At 40.7% G+C, this 24,508-nt stretch overlaps 2 protein-coding genes across 2 annotated transcripts; both read right to left on the bottom strand.

Annotated features, from left to right (window-relative positions):
• Window positions 1–1,642: 1,642 nt before the first annotated feature.
• LOC109049237 (protein-tyrosine kinase 6-like) lies at window positions 1,643–9,303 on the bottom strand. The gene is made up of 8 exons (XM_019066955.2): window positions 8,780–9,303; window positions 4,639–4,763; window positions 4,376–4,536; window positions 3,891–4,059; window positions 3,296–3,454; window positions 2,963–3,144; window positions 2,358–2,511; window positions 1,643–2,221 (listed from the first exon to the last, which is right to left on the bottom strand). Exons 1-8 carry the CDS (start codon window positions 9,166–9,168, stop codon window positions 2,043–2,045), a joined length of 1,518 nt encoding a protein of 505 aa, XP_018922500.1. The 5' UTR covers window positions 9,169–9,303; the 3' UTR covers window positions 1,643–2,042.
• A 137-nt stretch (window positions 9,304–9,440) lies between these two features.
• Window positions 9,441–24,161, bottom strand: LOC109061862 (tyrosine-protein kinase SRK3-like). Its single transcript, XM_042712923.1, has 8 exons — window positions 23,092–24,161; window positions 21,423–21,544; window positions 20,294–20,460; window positions 18,345–18,492; window positions 12,032–12,190; window positions 11,088–11,269; window positions 10,790–10,946; window positions 9,441–10,243 (listed from the first exon to the last, which is right to left on the bottom strand). The coding sequence occupies exons 1-8, from the start codon at window positions 23,436–23,438 to the stop codon at window positions 10,044–10,046; spliced, it is 1,482 nt and encodes a 493-aa protein (XP_042568857.1). The 5' UTR covers window positions 23,439–24,161; the 3' UTR covers window positions 9,441–10,043.
• Window positions 24,162–24,508: the final 347 nt, after the last annotated feature.

The following is a 24,508-nucleotide window of genomic DNA, read 5'->3' as shown; positions in this document are numbered from 1 at the left end:
CCCAAAATTCCTATCTCAAAAAATTAGCATATCATGAAAAGGTTCTCTAAACGAGCTATTAACCTAATCATCTGAATCAACTAATTAACTCTAAACAGCTGCAAAAGATTCCTGAGGCTTTTAAAAACTCCCAGCCTGGTTCATTACTCAAAACCGCAATCATGGGTAAGACTGCCGACCTGACTGCTGTCCAGAAGGCCATCATTGACACCCTCAAGCGAGAGGGTAAGACACAGAAAGAAATTTCTGAACGAATAGGCTGTTCCCAGAGTGCTGTATCAAGGCACCTCAGTGGGAAGTCTGTGGGAAGGAAAAAGTGTGGCAAAAAACGCTGCACAACGAGAAGAGGTGACCGGACCCTGAGGAAGATTGTGGAGAAGGACCGATTCCAGACCTTGGGGGATCTGCGGAAGCAGTGGACTGAGTCTGGAGTAGAAACATCCAGAGCCACCGTGCACAGGCGTGTGCTTTTGAACCAGAAACAGCGGCAGAAGCGCCTGACCTGGGCTACAGAGAAGCAGCACTGGACTGTTGCTCAGTGGTCCAAAGTACTTTTTTCGGATGAAAGCAAATTTTGCATGTCATTCGGCAATCAAGGTGCCAGAGTCTGGAGGAAGACTGGGGAGAAGGAAATGCCAAAATGCCTGAAGTCCAGTGTCAAGTACCCACAGTCAGTGATGGTCTGGGGTGCCATGTCAGCTGCTGGTGTTGGTCCACTGTGTTTTATCAAGGGCAGGGTCAATGCAGCTAGCTATCAGGAGATTTTGGAGCACTTCATGCTTCCATCTGCTGAAAAGCTTTATGGAGATGAAGATTTAGTTTTTCAGCACGACCTGGCACCTGCTCACAGTGCCAAAACCACTGGTAAATGCTTTACTGACCATGGTATTACTGTGCTCAATTGGCCTGCCAACTCTCCTGACCTGAACCCCATAGAGAATCTGTGGGATATTGTGAAGAGAAAGTTGAGAGACGCAAGACCCAACACTCTGGATGAGCTTAAGGCCGCTATCGAAGCATCCTGGGCCTCCATAACACCTCAGCAGTGCCACAGGCTGATTGCCTCCATGCCACGCCGCATTGAAGCAGTCATTTCCGCAAAAAGGATTCCTGACCAAGTATTGAGTGCATAACTGAACATAATAATTTGAAGGTTGACTTTTTTTTGTATAAAAAACACTTTCTTTTATTGGTCGGATGAAATATGCTAATTTTTTGAGATAGGAATTTTGGGTTTTCATGAGCTGTATGCCAAAATCATCAGGTATTAAAACAATAAAAGACCTGAAATATTTCAGTTGGTGTGCAATGAATCTAAAATATATGAAAGTTTAATTTTTATCATTACATTATGGAAAATAATGAACTTTTTCACAATATGCTAATTTTTTGAGAAGGACCTGTACATAGTTCAGTCAGTACAGCACAATCTTTAACATATTCAAATCAGCGTGAAACAGCATATCTTAAATGTTGATTTATAGCATTTTGTATATATTCTTTTGACATTTATAGCTTTATATTGAATATTTTAATTTCATGTGTATGATAAATATTCACATTTAAAGATTCAAGATGAAAAAAAAAAAACATTTAAAATTTATACATCCAATACTTTTTTTTCTTCAAAATCATATTAATAATAAAACAGACATTTTAATTTATATTTTAATGCCCCTGAACTGTCAATTACAGATTTAAAAAGTTATTATTATTTTTTTTTTTCTGGACTTCTAATCAGTACAATATACTCTACCTAAGAACGTTTATTATAAAAACAAAAAAATAAAACATAAAACAAAACAACAACAGCATATGTGTCATTAAATTCAGACAATGATTGCTTTGAACACAAATTAATTTTTAAAAGTGCTTCATGCATGCCTCTTACTAATCTACAGTCCATCTAATCCATCAAAGATGTTTGTATGATGCATCTGTCTTTAAGCATTGTTCAAGGTCAGTCTTGTTTCGCTATATAAGAGTTTAAGATCTCAGGATGTTGAGAAGGAGTGGAATCTGTCCAATTTACCCAAGTCCCCTCAGTTGCCTTGATATTTGTCTAGTTCATGCCTCAGAATCTTAAAAGTTGGACGGTCCTCTGGCTCTGCTCTCCAGCAAGATCGCATGATGTTATAAATAACCTCTGGACAGTTAGATGGTGAAGGCATTCTAAAGTTCTCTCGTGTGACGAGATCATACACATCACAATTACGGACACCTACAAAAGACAGTACAAGACTTAACTGACCATTATAAAAAAAAAAGATAAGAATATTATAAGGCTTAAGATAAAAATGTGAACTATAAATATTTTTGTCATTTATACAGAGTAAAAGTTTCATCTTGAAACTGACCTGGATAAGGTATTGCTCCATATGTGACAATCTCATAAAGAAGAATCCCAAATGACCACACATCAGATTTGCTTGAGTAACGTCCTTGACCGATAGCCTCCGGCGCAGTCCATTTATATGGGATTTTCTTGTCATCGGATATATAAACAGGCTCCTAGATATGAATGAACAAGTAGATTAATAAAAAAAATCTTATGACTACCTAAGACATCTTACAGAGCATCATGTTAAAAGACAACTTCCTCTCTGGTTATGAAGAGCACTTTTAAATTACGTAAAAATCAATCATAGGATTGGTAAGGTCTGATGAATGCACTGTATCATAATATATAGCAAAGAGAATCAGGTGCATCCTATGTTGCAAAGTTCCTTACTGATATTTCCATAAACCAGGATGAAATTTCAAGTAACTCCAGAGTAATTTTTAGGATGCAGTACTTAAAGTTGATGAAATAAGGTGCCGGTACTACTCTACTTTGTTTGCATATTGGTATGTAAGCCAGCATCAGCAAATAATGTGCATTAAAATAAGAATTTACATTTATTTTTACGTAGTATGTGTACCACAAAAAATGAGAAACATATAGCATATCATTTTAGCTCACCTTAATGATTCGAGCTAGGCCAAAATCAGCAATTTTGCAGACATATCCCTCCCCGACTAGAACATTTCTTGCTGCAAGGTCTCTATGAATACTGTTATGTGTCTCTAAGTATGCCATCCCATCTGCCACTTGGGCTGCCATGTCGATCAGAGACTCCATGTCCAATGCACTACCCTCTGGATCTGAGAGATGGAGGGTGATACATAAAAGGCAGATCAAATTAAGAAGTGAGAGAGAAAGTGGGACAGCAGAATTACATAATATTAATATAGAGTGGCAAATCCCCTAAAATGTAAGACTTCAATCATACACATCCAAGGGACAGTGACTGACTTTTGAGGAAATTGAGCAGGTCTCCCTTCTCTATTAGTTCAGTGATGATGTAAAATGGGGCGGAGGAAGTGCAGACGGCAAAAAGAGAAATCAGGTGTCTGTGACGCAAACGCTTCATGATCTGCACCTCCAACTGAAAGTCCTTCTGCACAACAGCATCTACGTTATAAAGAGACAGACAAAAAAATATTATTATATGGATTTATTAAAAATATGTGTAGTTAATTTATTATTTCTATATAAAAATATTTTAGTATTTATTAGAGAAAGCTCTTACAGTTACACAGCAAAATTAAATTTCTTGTTTTAAACAAACTTCATTTAATTTTGTTAGATTAAAACAAGAAAAACAATCTACAAATGGAGTAAGAAGGAAGTCATTATATAATACACTTTTAGATTTTTATTGACAAACAAAACAATGTTGTATTACATTTTTTCTTTTTCTTTTTATTTTTTGCCCAATGTCACATTACTCATTTACAGTTATCAGAAGGTTATATCCAAGCTTTTTCCAGCAAACACTGCTGTTTCAAAGTTTCTAAAAAAAAAAAAAAAAATCTCTTCTCTGTGGCACCATTAGCTGTGAGCTCACCATTGTTCTTGAGGATTTTGATGGCCACTTTAGTTTGATTTTTCCACTTGCCGCTGTAAACATCTGCAAAGTGGCCACCGCCAAGCATCTTCTCAAGGGTAAATTGATCTTTAGGCAGCTCCCATTCATCGACTGTGGAGGGCGACAGATCCTGCAGCTGAGGCCTTTTCTACAGAAACATGAGTCAGTAGAAGGAAGTTTACAGACACATCTCATTTAATAAGAACTATCCTCACATATTTACTGGGATAGATGCTTTTCGATCAGATATCAGCATATGCTGAAGGATAGTGAAAAATTAGTTTCTTCATGTTGATTAAGTTGACATAATTAAGTTGACATTATCATAACAATGAAGAAACTCTTTCACGCACTTCCTAATTTGACAAAACTCAAAGAGAACAGGAGAATAAGGGAGATATACTTTAAAAACAAGCAGAGGAGAGGAGAATAAACCAAAATGGAAAACAGAAAGAGAGTCTTACCCGAATGCAGGGTTGCCTAAGTAGGTCTGAAGTGGAGAGTGGGTGAGTTTGATAATATTCAACCACCTCTAATATACTGGCAAACTGAGGAGAAGGATCCACATAGAACTGACCACTAGTATGGTAGATCTTGAAGTGCTTGGCTTTGGCCTGTGATTTCACTAAGAGACAAGATTCAGAACTTCAGTCTGAAATTGTACCTTTAGGGGTTTCAATTTGTGCTGTAACAAACTCCCTAATGGCTGTCAGAAAATAACACACACCTGAGAGTACGAAGCCCATGATATCACTGGTCTCACTGATTCGCACAAGAAAGGATCCATTATCATTTTCTGCTGACTTGAGGTGACTCAATGCTTCAACACGGCTCATCTTTCCAAAAAACCACCTAAAAGAACAGAAAAAACACCTGGGTCGTATAATTTCCTTTGGGGTAACAGCACAGGTATTTAATAATGAATCATTAATTGGTGATCCTCCACTACTTAATACACATTTATTCAATGCAGTGAAGATAAGGACACAAATCAAGCTTCAAAAATACTGTAAATACACCACAGATAAAATTCTGAAAGGTACCACTTTTTAAGCTTTACGGTAGTGTTGTTTGATTTGAACAGATCATCCCTTTAGCTAAATCAGATTTGTTAAAAAAAAAACATTCACCAAATTGACTCACAAAATGATTTGTTGATGAATCAGACTAATCTGTTTCTTCCGCTCAACTCTGTTTCAGTTCACTTAAACAGCCGTTCACACCAAGGATGAGAACTATAAATGGTTGTAAATTTGAGAGAATAGGGAAGGCCACACCACAGCTATAATGATAACAGCTCAGAGGAATGATTAAGGGTGTCACTAGAACTTTTTACTAGGGTCTCAGTAAAATATTATTGCTAAATCTTTATGTGTCAGCGGTACTGATGTACATCGACCAGAGAATTTTCTCTGATAATATTTCATCAATAGTCATTTGTGATTTCCGTCAGCAGTTTCAAATCAGAACCAGCAATGCCAGATTTGTGAATGAATCTTTCAATCATTTTAATCGTTTAAACAGGGAAAAAATTGTTGTTCGCTAAACAAAATAACTGCTGGATGTGGTGGATAATATGCCTGTGGCCCATTATTGTTGAAAGGCTAGACTGTTGCTGGCAGCTCATTGACATAGTATCATTACACTGCACAAGTACACAAAGGTTGAGGATCCAGACACAGTATTTGTTAAAGTTTTTATTTTTCCACAATCAAGGTCCAAAAACAGGCAAAGGTCATAACAGGGGCAATCGGTCAAAACAACAACAGCAGTGCAAAAACACAGGCAAAGGGTGATCAAAACCAGGAACCAAGACACAGGCGAACCAGGAACCAAGACACAGGCGAACCAGGAACCAAGACTTGCAGTGTAGACACATACAAGACTTAGCAATGAATGACAATGAGAACCAGGCTTATATAGGGTGAGCTAACAATGCTAATGAGTAAGTGAGGATACCAAAATAAAGTAAACTGTGACAAATTATGTCCAAAAATTCTTAATACAGTGGACTACCAGTAAAACTGACACAAATTTGGGACCAAAAATTATTCAAATCGAGTCTGAAAAAAATGAAGTTCATTTCAATTGAAGGTTTGCATGAACCTGGATGACAGCATGCCCAGGAGACTACAGGCTGTCATTGAGGCTAAGGGTGGCCCGACTAAGTATTGATTGTTGTGTAAATACTGTCATACTAACAGCTGTATGAATAATTTTTGGTTGACTGTAATCCATTACATACCTTTCTACCAAAGTTAGCTAACATTATCAAGCTGAATTTGTTATGACACAGTTTAACTCTGACTTATCATATTTTATTACCATCTTCTAAACTATAGAGAATAAACTCTGATAATGTGAGAAATGTTGAACGTGTCTGAATAAATTTTGTTTTGACTGTTTCTATTTAATAAATTAAGTTAACCAGCTAACATTATACATATTATTTTGGTTTCTGTACCCAATATTTTAAAAATGTAGAAATGCAATAAAAATATTGGTATCGGTACTCGGTATCGGCAAGTACCAAAAATAAAGGTATCGGTATCGGGCGAGTACTAGAAAAAGTGGTATCGGTGCATCCCTAAAAAAAAATATTTTTTGGGAAAAATATCCTTTTAAATGGGTAGATGACAAAACAGCACACACTTATTACAAACAGAACGTTACTGTCCGTTAGTGTGAATGCTAATATAGTTATTGTGTCTACACTATAACTATTTTTATAGTGTACACACTGGATACGACTGGTTGCATTGCAATATTAAAGCTAGAAGCTCCCTACACTGGACGCAACAGTAACCACAGCAAATTCATTTGTACTTCCTGTCAGAAGTATTGCAAGCGCTTAGAGTATGCGGTTTTCTGTCTGGGGTTTGTCATGCCACATCGTGTCACACTATAGCAGTGCACAGTAGACAGCATCACTGATTATAATGAGCTTTATTTAATGGCTTTCTGGAATACCTGATTCTGATTGGTCAGTCACAACATTCTGAGGTGTGTTATAACAACCGCTGCCATTAGCAATGCTGAATAACACACCGTTCATCCGGGTATTTGAGGCCAGTGCTTTTTTTTTCTCTTCAGAGCACAATTTAAGATATTTTGGATGAAAACCAGGAGGTTTGTGACTGTCCCATAGACTGCCGAGTAAGTTACACTGTCAAGGTCCAGAAAAGTAAGAAAGACATAATCAGAATAGTCCATCTGCCATCAGTGGTTCAACTGTAATGTTATTAAGTGACGAGAATAACTTCTGTATGCAAAGAAAACAAAAATAATGACTTTATTCAACAAGTTGTCTCCTCTGTGTCTCCCCACATCACCGTAGTGCCATTTTGGTGAACATCCACTGAACACAAACTGTGTACGCTCTTCTGTGTCAGCCGTGCTGCACGGATGCACTATTTTTGTTCAAATCAAAGCATAAATACACGTAGAAAGCGTATCCTTGTGTCGTGGCTGACACAGAATAGCGTACACAGTTTGTGTTGATGCGGAGAGACACAGAAGAGACGAATTGTTGAATAAAGTCGTTATTTTTGTTTTCTTCACTTACAAAAAGTGTTCCCGTCGCTTCATAACATTACGGTTGAATCACTGATGGCAGATGGACTATTCTGACGATGTCTTTCATACTTTTATGGACCTTGACAGTGTATTTTACTTGGCAGTTAATGGGACAATCACAAGCCTCCCGGTTTTGATCCAAAATATCTTAAATTGTGTTCTGAAGACGAACAAAGCTTTTACGTGTTTGGAACGACATGGGGGTAAGTGATTAATGACAAAATTTTCATTTTGGGGTGGAGTATCCCTTTAATGTCTCTCATATCACACCACCGCACTCTCTTGTTTCGTTCAAATACAACTAGTATCAACTTGCACCTCAGCTGTCGACTGTATTTACTGTAAAATAAAAGCAAAGGACTATTAGTGGGAGGTGAGTGTGATTTCACCAAGTACAACATGTTCCTGGATAATATTGTTTTTAGTACACTGTCATGAATTTAAGATAATAAACAGGTAAGATATTAAAACACTTGTCTCTCAAATAACATATTATGTCCTTTATTTAAGTGATGAAAAGCTGTGTAGTTAGTGATACGACTGTACATTATGCCTCCTCTTCATGTCAGGTTCCTGATCATCCTGTAAGTGTTACATTTGTGATAACAACCAGCTGGATCTACATTATCTCTTACCTATTGTCTATTATAGTCACATTGGTGTTACTGTGAACTGGCCTTAACATGTTCGCAGCTGTTATCAGCTCACTGGAATGGGACATTATAAGAGAATAACAAAAATATTGGTCTATTCTTTATCCAAAGTTTCAGAAGACCTGGTATAGTGTAGATAAACCAGTGTTATTGTGTTTTTAGTGGGCCTGCTATGGCATTATTTTTTAACTTGGTCCGCTTAGAAATACTACTTTAAAACATTTTTCTATTCGTGTTCCACAAAGCAATAAATAAATAAATAAATAAATAAATAAATAAATAAAATACAATAAAAAAGTGTACTATCCCTTGTCAGTACAAAGTCACATGTCAAGGTGCGTTAGACTTTTAATTCCATCCTAGATGATGTGATGGATATCCAACAGGATTAAAACCACAGTCTTAAGTAAACAAATTGTTGTTATAAATAAATTATGGAAATGCTTCTCCTAATAGTGATTCTGAAACGTAACGTTAGGCTATATGAACTCTGAAATGTAAATTACGATTGCTCAGATCACTGATGGGAAGCTGATTTAGAGACTGAACCTTGCATATGTTTGTGGAACAGCCCTGCTCACACTAGGAAAGAGTTTAGCAACTAATAGACTACTGTTCAGAAATAGCTTGGACACTCACGGTTGAGACTCCACGGACTCCGCACGCGCCAGGTAATTGAACGGTACAAAACCGGTGGCCACGCTGCCGTACGAGTCGATTTTCCTCGCACTCCACCAGTCGCCGGAACTTGTGACTATCTCTAACATATCACCAGCTTTGAACGACAGCTCCCGGCCGTCGCGTGCCTCAAAGTCCCACAGAGCCATGTGAAGAGCGGCTGTCTTGCGAGGGGGCTGCGGCGCTTTTGCCGGCTGTCCGTAAGGGTCAGATTTCGTGTTACCGAGCCCAGCGCCCGTGCTGTCTCCGTCAGCTTTCACGCTGTTTTCCCCATCGGTCGTTGAGGATCCGTATATTCTGTCCCATAATGTCTTAAGACATGGGCAAGTTTTCCTCAAACATTCCCCCATGAGATTAAACTGTCCCCGAGAGACACCTGCTAGCGGATTCCCATATGAGACTACTGTTTTAGGGAACTGACATTACAGTGAAACCTTCCGCATTTGAACCACGCCTGTGGACGACATTATGACACAAGTACAGTAGGCTAAACAGGCATACTTTATTATTGGAGGTTAATTGCTTTACAGACTAGAAGCATGCTTGCAAATTTCTGATCAAACTTAAAGTTACATTATGATAAAGAAGCAAACACATGAAAAAGAAACTGCAGAAACATATATACTGAAAAAATATTTTATTTTCAAGAGTTATTCATTCAAGAATTCATCTTGTATAATTCATTGGAAGACAACTGGCTTCTGACATGGATGTGATTTCTACGAAACCGATCATGAGGACACCTACCCAGGTAGTTTTGTCATAAGGCTCCTGTGTTAAACACACATTTCAAGATCGTATACCTGCTAGAAAACAGTTATTTGTGCAGCCCGCCTTCACATAGGCTAAACACTCTCAGTTATAATTTAAAATGTCCATAGTTTTCACCATTTCGACACCTGTGCATACTTTGGCAGGTGAATCTTTTGTAAACATAAACTCTGACCTGAAAACATCACACCAAATAATCTCCTGTTCCTATTACTACAGAAACTGAATGGGCCAGATCAACACTAGCACAAAATACAATAAGTGCAGTGTAAAAGACGTATATTATGACAGTACAGTGCTTGACATCTTGATCCACTCATGATCAAGATTCGCTGTGACAAGCTAATCTGGCCCTTTCAGATTAAGGAGATGCATGTTTGCTCTTTAACAGCTTCTGTTTCTCTAATCAAATCTTTTATCCTCTTTGTAGTCCTTCTTTTTCAGTCCACCTCTTCTACACCTCAATGGTTTTGAAGTAGATTCTGGAGTAGATATTATCCAGCTGACTGTGAAGGGCATGGAACGAGGGCCGTTTGGAAGCCTCCGCGTGCCAGCATTCCAACATAATGCGGTAGATGTTTGGGGGGCAGCGATGTGGACACGGTAACCTGTACCCCGTTGACAGGATCTCCAAAACCTCCTTATTATTCTTCCCTGTGGGACATAGAGTGTGGCACATGCATATGAAATATATACTCTACTGCTCAAAAGTTTGGGGTCTGATTTTGAGAAATACTTTTATTCAACAATTAAATTGATAAAGTAAAGACATTTATATTACAAAATATTTCTTTTTCAAATAAATGCTGTTCGTTCCACAAAAATTTTAAGCAGCACAACTGTTTTCAACATTCATATTAATAAGAAACGTTTCTTGCACATCAGCAAATCAGCATATTAGAGTGATTTCTGAAGGATCATGTGACACTGAAGACTGGCGTAATGATGCTGAAAATTCAACTTTGCATCACAGGAATAAATTACATTTTAAAATATATTAAAATAGAAAACAGTTATTTTAAATTGCAATAATATTTCATAGTAATACTATTTTACTTTTTTTTTTTAATTATTATTAAATGCAGCCTTAAGGAGCATAACAGACTTCCTTCAATTTTTTTTTTTTTTACAAATCTTACTGACCCCAAACTTTTGAATGGTAGTGTATGTAAGAAAGAAAAAATGAACAGAGACTCATACCATCATATGGCATCTTTCCACGTGACATTATCTCATACAGCAGCACTCCAAAGGACCAGACGTCAGATTTGACTGAGAAACGCTGGTAGAGAGCAGCTTCTGGAGCCGTCCACCGTACAGGAATCTTGGTGCTTTTACTAGCGGTATACACACTATCCTAAACACACACACACACACACACACACACACACACACACACACACACACACACACACACACACACACACAAAATTACATACTAAGCATCAATTTTATTTGCAGATTTCCTGGGGCATCTTTGACATATATCCATTATTACCTTGATGATGCGAGCCAGACCAAAGTCAGCCACTTTACACACCAGGTCTTCACCAACCAGGATGTTTCGCGCTGCAAGGTCTCTGTGGACAATGTGTCGATCTTCCAGATATGCCATTCCTTCTGCTATCTGACCAGCCATGTAGATCAGATGAGCAGAGGTCAACACCTGACCCTCCGGTGCTACAGGAAGTGATGAGAAAAAAGAGGTTAGATTGAAAGGTGAAGAGTTGCTCATTGGGAACATCAGTGAAACAAATGGCTCCAAATTTTTGAAAGCACACTGAAAATGTGGGCTTCAAAATATAATTTTAATCTGAAAATAAACAAATCTTCATTGAAATCTGGAATTAAACTGGAAAAAAAGTTTTGTGATTTAAAAAAAAAAAAAGTAAAGGAAAAGTTAGTTTAAAAATGATTTCACAAATTCGGATTTTGGATTATTTCTAGGTCAGTAAGCAAATAAGTATCACTAAGAAATGGATGACACTGATCATGAGACTCTTTGTAGAGATGGTCAGATGTTCTTGCTTCCATTGATGCTCAAGATCTTTGGATCAAATCCTACTGGAGAACACGGTGATCAGGATTGTGGATTTCACGGTAAAGCAAAAGGGGAAGGTAATATTTGAGTGGGAAACATCATAATGAAAGCCATATCTATTTTAAGAAATTGCTTTTCAGACTGGAGGAAATAACTTGTGGGTGTCAAAGAAATGAACACTTTTGTGTTTGATTACTTCATGAACCTTTGAACTGTAACCACATAAAGCCATACATTTTTGTCAGTGTGAACATGATTGTCTGATAAGAGAAAAAAATGCAATGTGTGAAATACCCAGACCAGTGATATATACAGTGATATTGTGCAATATACGCTATAATAATACACTATTCAAACATGCAGGTGCAGTGTACAAGCAATTAGTGAACAGTGACACTTACTAGAAAGATATGATTTGAGACTTCCTTTAGTCATGAGCTCAGTGATAATGTAGACAGGCTCCCCTCGTGTGCAGAGAGCCAACAGCTCAATCAGTTTAGGATGGTGCAGGTTCTTCAGTGCATGTACCTCCTTCACAAACTCATCCAATTTTGTGTCCTCTAAAGAGCAGAGTGGGAGAATAACAGTTTAAGTCCTCTAAAGAGCAGAGTGGGAGAATAACAGTTTAAAGTTAAAAACACATCAAGGTTAGATTTTTTTGATTTTTATTTTTTTTTTTTTTTTTTTTTTGATGTTGTAGTTTTTTGGTGGTTGTGTGTTCTTAATTTATTTTTGGTTTTCATTTTTGTTTTGTTTATGTTCTATGATTTATTTTGTAATTAAATTAAATTTATTAAGAAATATTCCAATTGATTTTAATAAATTGGGCTTAGGTCATTAAAAATAACGTCTCAGTTACATACGTAACCCTTGTTCCCTGATGGAGGGAACGGAGACGTTATGTCGAACGACATATGGGGTCTCATGTGGGAGGCCAATCATCTCTGAGTTTAAGAGAAAACGCCAATGAAAATTGGCTAGTGGATTTTACATACCTGAGCCACTCCCCCAGCCTACGGGTAATAAATAGGCGACAGGTGCATCCACTCCGTCAGGTGTTTACGCTGAGGAGCCGGAACGTGGGGTCCCGGCAACAGCGAATTTAGGTTGTGGCATTGGGACATACTTCTCCGCGACAAGGTCACCGACAAAAGCTACGTTTAAGGTCGTGACCTTCCCAAAGCCCCAGCGCAAATTCACTGACCTGTGGTAGTTATGTCCGAAGGGGGACCAAAAGGGTGAGTACATCGCTGCTGGAGAAGGCCATGCTGCTGTTCCGACCCACAAAAGTTTTTGGAAGGGATTTCAACCTTCAGTGAAAGATTGCTTCAAATCTTTCCTATTTGTTCTTTCAGCTTGGCAGAACGATGGGGAAGCGGGCCTTAGGGAAAAAGGTCGCTACAGAGACCACATCCTACACGTAGGGAGGTGACATGTGGAGATACTGATATGGACTGGCCCAGGGGGCAGTACTACATATGGAATGGGTCTCTGAGGCAGTTCCTACCTTGGAGTAGGGATGGAACAGCTGCCAGAAGAGACTGACAGAGCGGGTCTGTCAAGGGAAGACACGGGTTTACCAAGAGGGAAACCTTACCGTGGAAGAATACACATATGGGATTACCCGTAGGGAATCAAGCCATATGGACACCTAGCCCAGTACAGGGGCTGACCGGAACTCCGGGCATGCTAACACCAGTACTGGGCCTGGCGCCAGACTGCTCCGCCAAGTCTGACCGCTGAGGGTACTGGAGGATGCTCGACCAGGGCACGCCAACTGGGGAACTCTACTGGGAGAAGAAAGACGCTCGCATCCCCGTGTTAGGGGGAATGGCGCAGCAAGCGTGACACCGAGCCAGTCCTTCCCGCCAATTACCTGTTACTCAACACACGGGAAGAAACTGGCTCTACACGAAGGTTGTAAAACCTCGCAAAGGTGTTAGGTGTCGCCCAGCCCGCAGCTCGACAGATGTCTGCCAGAGAGGCGCCGTGCGCCAGTGCATAGGAGTAGGCAACACTCAGAGTGGAGTGGGCTCTCACCCCCAGGGGGCACGGCTTGCCTTGGGATTGGTATGCCAAGGCGAATGGCATCCATTATCCAGTAGGCTAACCCCTGCTTGGAGTCAGCCTTCCCTTTCTGCTGACCTCCTAAGCAGACAAGGAGCTGCTCAGAGCTTCTGAAGTTCTGGGTGTGGTCCACGTATATGCAAAGCGCTCTTACGGGACACAGCAACGCCAAGGCTGGATCTGCCTCCTCCAGGGGCAGTGCTTGCAGGTTCACCACCTGGTCGGAAGGGAGTGGTAGGAACCTTGAGCACGTATCCAGGCCGGGGTCTCAGGACAACGTGAGAGTAGGCCGGCCCGAACACAAGGCACTCTTCACTTACCGAAAATGCTTGGAGGTCCCCAACCCTCTTGATGGAAGTGAGCGCGACCAGGAGCGCTGTCTTGAGAGACAGGAACTTAAGCTCGACTGAATCTAGCGGCTCAAAGGGACCCCCCTGAAGTCCAGCCAGAACAATAGAGAGGTCCCAGGAGGGAAACAGGGGTGTCCTAGGAGGATTTAACCTTCTGGCACCCCTCAGGAACCTAACGATCAGGTCATGCCTCCCCAGGGACCCGGCCGTCCACTGCATCGTGATGGGCTGCAATGGCAGCCACATACACTTTCAAGGTGGAGGGTGACAGCCTACGCTCCAACCTTTCTTGCAGGAAATAAAGCACGACTCTGACCGAGCATCTCCGGGGGTCTTCTTGGTGAGAAGAACACCAATTCGTGAACAGACTCCACTTCAGAGCATAGGCCTGCCTTGTAGAGGGGGCTCTAGCCTGAGTGATAGTGTCTACCACCGCCGGTGGCAGATCACTTAGGTCTGCCGCGTCCCGTCCAGAAGCTCCATACCGAGATAAGAGATTCTCTGCGCAGGGGAGAGCTTGCTCTTCTCTCGGTTGACCTGAAGCCCCAATTGACTGAGGTGCCGGAGCACGAAGTCCCTGTGATCGTACAACTCCTCTTGGGACCGGGCCATAATTAGCCAGTCGTCGAGATAGTTGAGGATCCTGATGCCCGGGGGGGGACAGGGAGAGCCTGAAGGGGAGGACCTTGTACTGCCATGCCTGACCCTCGAATGCAAACCGCAGAAACGGTCTGTGACGAGGGAGGATCGAGACATGAAAGTATGCGTCCTTCAGGTCGATCGCTGCAAACCAATCCTCGGCTTGGACGCATTTGATAATACGTTTCTGCGTCAACATCTTGAACGGGAGCTTGTGCAGGGCACGATTCAAGACTCGCAGATCCAGGATAGGTCGAAGGCCACCGTTTTTCTTGGGTATGATGAAGTAGGGGCTGTAAAACCCGCTCCTCATCTCGGCTGGAGGGACCGGCTCGATTGCATCCTTCGCCAGCAGGACAGCAATGTCCTCGTGCAAGACAGAGGCATCCTGGGCTGCCACCGAAGTCTCAAGAACGCCATTGAACTTGGGAGGTCGCCGGGCGAACTGAATCGCGTAACCGAGTCGAACCGTCCGAATGAGCCAGCGCGACGGATTGGGCAGCGCAAGCCACGCCCCCAAACTCCGTACAAGTGGCACCAAAGGGACAGTTGACATACCAGCAGTGGTGCAGCGATGGGGAGTTGTGTTGGATGGCCCAGAAAGCATCGCGTTCTGAGTCATCACAGCAAAACTCCCCGTGTTCCCGGAGGAACTGGCCAGAGATGCGTGGAGAGGCGTTGCGTCTCCAACCCGCGACCTCTTGACCACTGGCGAAAGGGGGCGTCGTGGGTGAGAATGAGGAGGCAGTGCGTCGCTCATTGTCAACCCATGAGCCTTGCAACTTGGAGGAAAGGGAAATTGCTCTTTTATTGAAAATGTGGGTGCCGCCGGCCGTTGGACCAGCGGCGGAACAGAAAGAAAAGAAAACTGAGGATTCTCCACCCGGCCCTCCTCCGGGGGAAGGAGTGGCGCTGTCTCCGCCAGCTCCTGAAGAGCAGTCTCCCACATCTCTGAGTTGCCCATGTCAGGGCCACTTCGTCGTCTTAGAGGATTTAGCAGCCGGCTGTGACATGGGGGGCGCCGCTCTCACGGGGGGAGCCACAACCGCGCCGGCCTCGAAGAACTCTCAGCACGGGGCAGAGCTGGTGTGGAGGACGCAGGGGGGGGCCCACGGCGATGAGCAGGCTGAGGCACTGCCCGCGACGGAATGGTGGCAACCGGAGGATCACGTCGGGGCAAGATGTGTTGAATGGCCTCAGTCTGCTTTTGCACTGCTGAGAACTGCTGGGCAAAGTCCTCGACAGTATCGCTGAACAGGCCCGCCTGGGAGATGGGAGCATCGAGAAAGGAACCGGAGCAGAACGTGGTTGTGAGCCGCGCTCCGCGCCGAGAAACCAATCATCCAGCCACGAGCGCTCAGGGCTGGGCGATGTAGTCACCTCCAGCCCGATGCTCACGGCTGCCCGGGCAAGCATGGCAGAGATCTCTTGGTGAGATTTGGTAGCGGCTGCAACACCCGTGGGGGGCAGCTCCACTGAATCCTCATCCTCAGAGGCCGATAGCCCATCCCCCGATGCAGCAATCAACATCTGATCCTCAGGCAGCCCACCGAAAAGACACGCTGGGGCCGCCGTGAGACAGCCCAGCAGACTCAAACGGTAGCCGCACGGGACCTCTCACTCCTCGGTTGACGGTCACGAGCGAGTGAGAGGTCCGTGGGGCGTGGCCCGGCGGAGAAACTCTCACTGTCACCATCAGATCTCCCAGAGCACCAGCCGGCGGTCCCCTGCTCGAGCCAGAGAAACCGGGACGGGTGGCGACAGAGGGGTCTGCTGCACTCCCCTTGAGGAGTAAGAGACGCGATCGCAGCGATGCCATGCTCATACACCCACAATAGACGCATGAGTCATCCACGAGTGCTGCCTCAGCGTGTTGGACGCCCAGGCACTGCAGACAACGCTCGTGACCGTCAACCGAGGACAGGGAACGACTGCATCCAGAAGGACACGGACGAAACGGCATCTTGAAAAAGACGCGAATCGTCCGTGATTTGCTCTTTTATAAACTGCTCTTTTAGCCGAAGCTCCCAGGGGAATCACCGCTGCAGGGACACCGCTGTAGTGCACCGTCACGCCGACCAGGAACAGTCTCTCCGAACACAAAGATAAACTGGCTTTGTAGTGATATCTCATCAACTACTCACCTCCGAAGCAAAAATCTGAATGAGTGGATGCACCTGTCGCCTATTTATACCCGTAGGCACGGGGAATGGCTCAGGTATGTAAAATCCACTAGCCAATTTTCATTGGCATTTTCTCTTAAACTCAGAGATGATTGGCCTCCCAAGTGAGACCCCATATGTCGTTCGACATAACTCGTAGTGACCGACAGATAGGGAACCAAGCCTTCCTTAGGCAAGTTTATTTATATAGCACATTTCATACACAATGGTATTTCAAAGTGCTTTACATAAAAGAAAGTCAAATAATCATAAAAGAATAATCACAAAAATAAAACAAGCAATTTAAAAACTTTGAATATTATTTAAAAATTTATTTAAAATGAATTTAAGATAAAATACAGTGCAATCAGTTCAGACAGCACAGTGCTCATTCAATAAATGCACAGCTAAACAGATAAGTTTTGAATCTAGATTTAAAAGCAGCTAATGTTTTAGCACATCTGATCTCTTCTGGAAGCTGATTCCAACAACTAAAAGCAGACTCCCCTTGTTTTGTGTGAACCCTTGGTATTTCTAACTGACTCGATCCTAATGATCAGAGTGCTCTGTTAGGGTTATATTCAGTGAGCATATCTGCAATGTATTTCGGTCCTGGTACTCTTAACCAATGTATTTATTTATTTTTTTTTTCATTCAAAAGTTACCTATATTCCCAATAAGCTATTTGCTTCTGTAGCACACCTAGTCTCTATATTTTCTTTGTTCTTCTAACAAATCTAATGGATTCACAAGCTTCAAAACCAATGTTCTAAAGCAGCGGCTCTTAATACTGTTCCTCATGTGGCCCTGCTCTGCATCTCTCTCTCTCTCTCTCTCTCTCTCTCTCTCTCTCTCATTCAGATCGTCAGATCAGCTCCAACAAACTGTTCCATTTAAACACTTATTTTCACATAGCAATGAGAAGCGTTATACATGGACGCGTGTTCGGTTGCTGTGCTGTATTAAAGCTTTAATCAGAATAAAACCGTATATTAAAAGCTAACAGAAGCAGTAGTATTTACAAACAACAGCTTACCTAAAAGTATGAGACAACAACAAACAAACATACCATTAAGAGCCGTGCTTGCACAGGTTCTGTGCGATCCTCTTTATTAATATTCTCTATGTCTCAATCGGGCTAAAATTGATAAGCAATAAAGAGGACGTCATTGTTTACAATACAACCGGAGCACATTCTGAGCTTGAGGGGCGGGATGTTCAGACGCGCTCTAGAGGTGGTTTAGCGAATCACAACACACTGAGCCAGCTGACCAATCTCAGCCCATCGCGTATTTCTGAGGGAGGGGCTTCATAAAAACAGGAAATAATCGTGGCGTCTGTCAGAGAAGGTGTGGAATAAAGGTAAATTATGTTAAAAATAATGTTTTTAAAAAAAAACAAAACTTGAACACATGTTAGACTGCACCCGATAAACACAGTCAAGCCTAGAAAAAAAAACAGTCAACCACCCCTTTAAATCTTGTTTGATGTCGTACCTTGTTTGAGCATCTTGATGGCTACTTTCTGTTTCTTCGTGATCCAGACAGCTTCCCAGACTTCCCCAAAATGGCCTTCCCCCAGCTTCTTGAGTAGCTGAAACTCCTCCCTCGGCTGCTCCCATGGCTCCATGTCAAACAACTCCCTCTGAACGTGGACACACACGCAACAAAGGTTACAAGAGAGCTCTTCCACGAATCTCTCCCCTGTATCACATGTTGCTCTAAGCACAGCGTGCCAATATTGACCATAAAACCAGAGAGGCTAGAGAGTGGTTATTTTTTGTTAACAGCATAAACATTAAGTAGAAAAGAAGAAAAGAAAGGCAATTTGCATTTCTAAGAAAGTCTACTGGGAAAACAAATCATCAGAAGATGGGCTTGGTTTTGGTGTGTTTAGAATGGAAAAGTTTTGAATATTATGACAATTTATTGTTGAAATAAAATGCACTACATTACATTGACATGTTGCTACATTAAACATGTCAGCTTGTAGAGCTTGAAATCCAGGACCAGTAATTGTCAATCAAAGATTTCTTCATTTTATTTACACAATGAAACAGTATGAAATGATAGTGACAGTGATTTGGACAAATATGACCTGTTTCTAGATCTACATCCTTGCTGGTTCTGGAACAACATTCAACCAACCAACCAACCAACCAGATTTTAGGATTAGGACTTTATGAACATTCTTATTTAGGGTAACAAAGTGCATTTACTGCTCAACATTTTTAGAAAATAGTTTAGCATGTACATACATTATTAAAGGAAATAAATGGAAGCATTTGATAATTTAGTTCTTATAGCACAAATTTCATTATTTTTGAAAAAGTTGTCAGTAGTGAACAAATACTAGTTATAAATATGAATTTATTTATAAAAATAAATAATATAAATATTAAAAAGTCTTCACAGTTTAGGTTGGCATCTAGTTTATATAATTGAATAATGATGACAAATCCAATAATAGAATTACAATGAAATCGATGGATATGAACTACACAATATATTTCAATAAATTATACGCCTATAACAGGCCTACATTTTTTAAAATAGACTTGGAATTCAGATTAAATGATTCCATTCAACTGGTCTTGAACTTTATATATGATGAAAAATGAAGATGATTGAAATGTGCAAATAGTAACTTAATTAATAAATAGTAATAATTAATAAATTTAATCATAAAAATGCCAGCATCAATGTACCACTGGGGCTTTCTATCACAATTGTGAGGGGGAGGCAGATCTTTACCCTACCTATTCTATTTCCTTGTTTTTTCCTGATTTGATTAAGGGATGCCTATAGAAATATCTAATATAATACAATAAAACAAATACAATAAAGCATGTTGATCCAGGAATATTCAGCATGAAATGATCCAAAGACCTTAACAGCTGTTCACTGAAATAACAATAAAACATCAAGTATTATTCATATCAAGTGTTCTTAGCCACAAAATAAAAATCTCAAAGATGATAAAGTTGCCTAAGGGAAAACATGAAATGCATAAAGTTAAAGGTGAAAAAGGTCACTGTGCTATCTTTTTAGGAAGCAAGTGAGTGAATGGGCTTGTGTTAGTGTCTCTCAGTGGCGCTGCTCTGTTTTTTCAGCCTCGGAGAAGAGCGGACAATCACCATGAGGCCAAACCAGACAGAGCGCAAGACAAAAATGACATTTCTGTGCAGGGCTGCTTATTAAGATGAAGGAGATTAGAAAAGCAAAGTAACCGCTGCAGGCCGACTGGTGCCATCACCCAGGGCCACTTCTCCAGAAACAGGCCTCTTCTCTATATCACTAATTGAATCTCTAATGCAGAACTGATACCCATGAAATAAACGCCTATTTACGAGCATTAGTTTCATGAAGACAAAGAGTGATTTTTAAAATGAACAATGTCTAAAATATCACTCTTGGGAGTGTAGTAAATATTAAGAGTGTCATACTTGCTGTACACATGGCTGGTCTAAGGGGCATCCCAGACTTCTGGAGTTGTGCTGGTAGTATCTGATGAGCTCATCCAGAGTGCCAAAAGAGATCTTGTCAGATACAAAGTAAGCACCAATCACTGAGCGATGAATACGGAAATGGAAGACATTATTTTCACTTCTGGCTGTGAGGGAGAGAAATACATTTTCCAACATTAATATTTTTGGAAATTTATTTTTAGGACTTTTTAACCATGATTTTTTATTTTATTTTTATTTTTATTTTTTTTTTTGAGATTGACTTATTTGGTCCTAGGAGCGCCAGTGATGTACATATAAAGATAATAATTTATAAATGTGATATAATATAAATAAATCTCTTATTTTATCTTTAAATGATTTTAAAATGTGTCTCTGACCGAATCAAACCAAGTAGGCAGATATTCAGATGCTGAATCTGAATCCTGTTTAATGACAAACAGTCATAAAACTCTTTTCAGAAATGTGACTGAAAATTTATTTTTTTAAATAATTCAATAAATAAATAAACAGTCAATCATCATCATTACATATATTAATAGTTTATGTCTGAGACCCTTAAATATAAGAAATAAAACATTTTTAGTGGAGGACTTGAGAAGAATGTTATCAAATTGGAAATGCTTTGTATAATCAATTTTGACAAGATTAACAAAAATTATTGAGTGGCCTTGGGGGTTTTGAGACCTTAAACAGAATATTATGCGTTTAAAAAATGCCTGCTACTCTCCTGTGGAGACAGAAAATGCTTAGTCAGTTGCACATGGAAGGCCAATATGGTGTTACAAGCTGTGTGTGTATGTGTGTGTGTGTGTGTGTGTGAGAGAGAGAGAGAGAGAGAGAGAGAGAGACAGACAGAGAGAAAGAGAGATATCTTAGGCCGAGAGTGGATATCTTGGGCAGAAAGTAATGAGATTGAAGAGATATGGAGGATATGTTGTCATGCAGATCAGACTAAAAATGGGAGATGAGAAAGAAAGATAAAAAATGAGATGATGTATGAGAGAAAGACAAGAGAATACAGGCAAGAAGTACTGGAGGTTTCCAGGCATTCAAATGAAAGAGAGTGTGAGACTGTGTCTGAGAGTGAAGACATAAGGGAACGAACCGGAGATAGTATATTCATCGCTGTGGCTCTCACTGATCCTCACCAGGAAGGAACCCGTTTTGTTCTGTGGACTCAGAAGCAGCTTCTCAGCCTTTTGTCTGTTTATATTCCCATAGTACCATCTGTAAAACAGATGCACATAGCACAGCTGAATGAATGAATACTACCAGGTCATATTTTACTTGCAAAATCTAAAGAAAATGTTTTTTTTTTTCATTATTATATTTTATTATCATACAATTTCATAATAATATATACACACACACACATACATATTTAATGTTGTGGCTTTAATTAATGCTAATAATATATCAGCATATATTATATAAATAAAACCAGTAGAAATTTGCATAAATGCCATTAATCTTTATTATATTATTCTGAAATATGAATATTTTGATGTTGATTAATAAAAGCAAACACAGCACATTTACTGTCTACTGCATGTACAATTCTGAACTAATAAGTTTGAACTATCAACAAAAATATTAATAATGCATGTTTAATACCATAATTAGTCTTTTTTTTTTTTTTACATTAAATTGGATTAGAGAAATTGGATTGCATAACTAAGTAGTGTGGAATAAGCAACATATGTTTCATTGTAATTATTAACTGACACATTCTTATTAGTCCTGTTGCTATTGTCAGCTAACAATGTGAGTAATATGAGTACTGTATTGCAAAATGCTTGAAGTTGCTGTATAAAAATATATATCTCTCATTTCCTTTCTTCACATTTTACCAGTAATAGTTTTTAATGACAAATATACGGAGATATTTCACATGAACTGTGATATAATAATAATAATTAAAAAAAAAAACACCTCCAAAATATACAATCTATAAATGGTTAATATGTTACGAGTTGTGTAGGAATGCAAATTAGCCATACACCATGAAAATATTAAACTAATTTGTCTAATATACTGGGTGAATTGATACTCTTATTTCCTTTATTTGCATTCATTAACCACATTCAGCTTCTCACAGTGAACACTGTGGCGTCATGCAAAAGGTTGCCATGTTAAATATGGGTGTGGCAGGTGCATATGCTGGTTTAGCACAATCCCATGATGCTTCGGTTTCAGTGAAACTCCGGCAGGTGACAGGTGCACCAGAGGCCGAACACACACACAACTCTGACATAACAACCCGTTACCTGTCAACACTATTTAGGTCTTTATAGCTGTTGTTACAGCAACCAAACAGAAGTAAACGATAGCATAAATTAAAGAAAACAGCGCACAGCCCACTGTCCACATGGATAATGATGAATCCCACTGTGAATTAAATGAGACACTGCAGATATATGAACCGCTTGGTTGAGCTCATGTATAACCAAAACTAAGCACACTGCTACTGTAAATTCAAAGCAGTAAGGTCAGGTTTCGACCTATTGACCTTATTGTGAAAATTGAGATTTTTAATACATTTTCAACATCTGCAAAATGATTGAATTTAAATGCAAAGGTAATTTTCAAGATATAGTCCGTCTCATGCAACCTTTGGGGGCACTAGTCAGTTGACTAAATATATAATGGCAGTACCTACAATTTATGGCTGGCTATTACAAAGTGATCATTTTCCATAAAATATAATGAATATTACAAATACAAATATCACTAGAATCAAAGTAAGTCTACAGATTGTCCGACTCGGGACTTACCTGTAGTTAGCGAATTCATCCTGTACTAGGGCCAAATAATTAGCAGGGACCAGTCCGGACTCCAGGGTCCCCGTCAGCTTCTTGGCAAGAACATAATCGCCCCTCTTTTCTATGACAGACAGTTTGTCCCCTTCTTTCACCGTCAGCTCTTCCTCACTGCGGGCTTCGAAGTCGAAGAGCGCCGCGTACAGCTGCACCGGTTTCCTCTTCGGAGCCGGGACCCGGATATCACCTGAAACCGTGCGGATCTCTGCCGTCCGAGCTACTCTCGGATAGTAAAACTCGGGCCATATGCAGTCCCACAGCGTCTTCAGACAGGGCATACAGCTGCGACAACACGTCTCCATCCCAGCACTCGCTTTCTACGGACTCCAGGGTAGCCAGAATATCTGGAAGCTGTCCACGGTTGAAATTGAAAATTAAAGAGGCGCGTGGGTCCGATGGTGACCGACCGTCCGTAGCGATTCTATACCGGGATCCCCTTTGTTGAGCAAACGCGCTGGCCGCGATCATAGCGGAGGATCAGGTGAAACCGGTTCTGTCTCGGGATGGCTCACAAAGGTATGCGGAAAAGACATGTTTTTATAGATCAGTAATAAAACATAAAGACGAGGAGAGTATGTTGAGGTTGAAATACTTTGAAAAACATCCTCTTTTCATCTAAATCTAGGCTCTACTCGTCCATGACGCCCCGCTTCTCTCGTAATGACCGGTGCGCCGCAGCATTCGGTGCCTCTCTCCGCTCCGGAGCAAGACGCTTCGCAGTACGTGAACCGAGACGTTTCTCCTGTAGCGAGAACATCTGCTCACTAACCGAGCGCACACTTGGAGCTGGAAACCAGTATCCGTTTATTTTTAGATTCGCCTACTCGTATAATTCTGACATCTCCGCAAATATTTGCTTCTATTCAAATTTAAGGTCGCTAATTTACGTGCATATCACGTGAAGTAGTTGGAAAATAATAAACTCTATTCTAGCCGCACACATGTATGCCCACGTTAATTATTATTAACACGAAGTAGACTTCCAGTTTTCATGTAGCCCTATTATTTTAAATTATTGTGCTAATTATAGTTACTAAACCAGTTTTATAAAGCGGATAGTTCCGGTCCTTGATTCTGATTGGTTGAGCCGCGTTCGAAGCTGTTGTAAATTACACTATAAACACACACCTTTGTTTACTGCTGTGTGTTGCTCGGCAACCACTTTGTTGGAAGCACAACTGTTTCTGAGGAACTATTGTTTGGTGGAAGAATACTGTTTTAATCTATATCATTACACTTTATTTGCTCTGTTTTATTCTGTGAAACCTAACTGCTTATATGGAATAAAAGTTTTATAAAAGCAATAAACCCTGTGAAGCCTTTACAGTGAATTAAACTGCTTCGCGTCGTGCCTAACAGCCCCCCTTAGCTG

The sequence above is a fragment of the Cyprinus carpio genome, chromosome A23 (genome assembly GCF_018340385.1).
Source record: "Cyprinus carpio isolate SPL01 chromosome A23, ASM1834038v1, whole genome shotgun sequence".
Taxonomy (NCBI): domain Eukaryota; kingdom Metazoa; phylum Chordata; class Actinopteri; order Cypriniformes; family Cyprinidae; genus Cyprinus; species Cyprinus carpio.
This window is presented reverse-complemented; position numbering and strand designations above follow the sequence as displayed.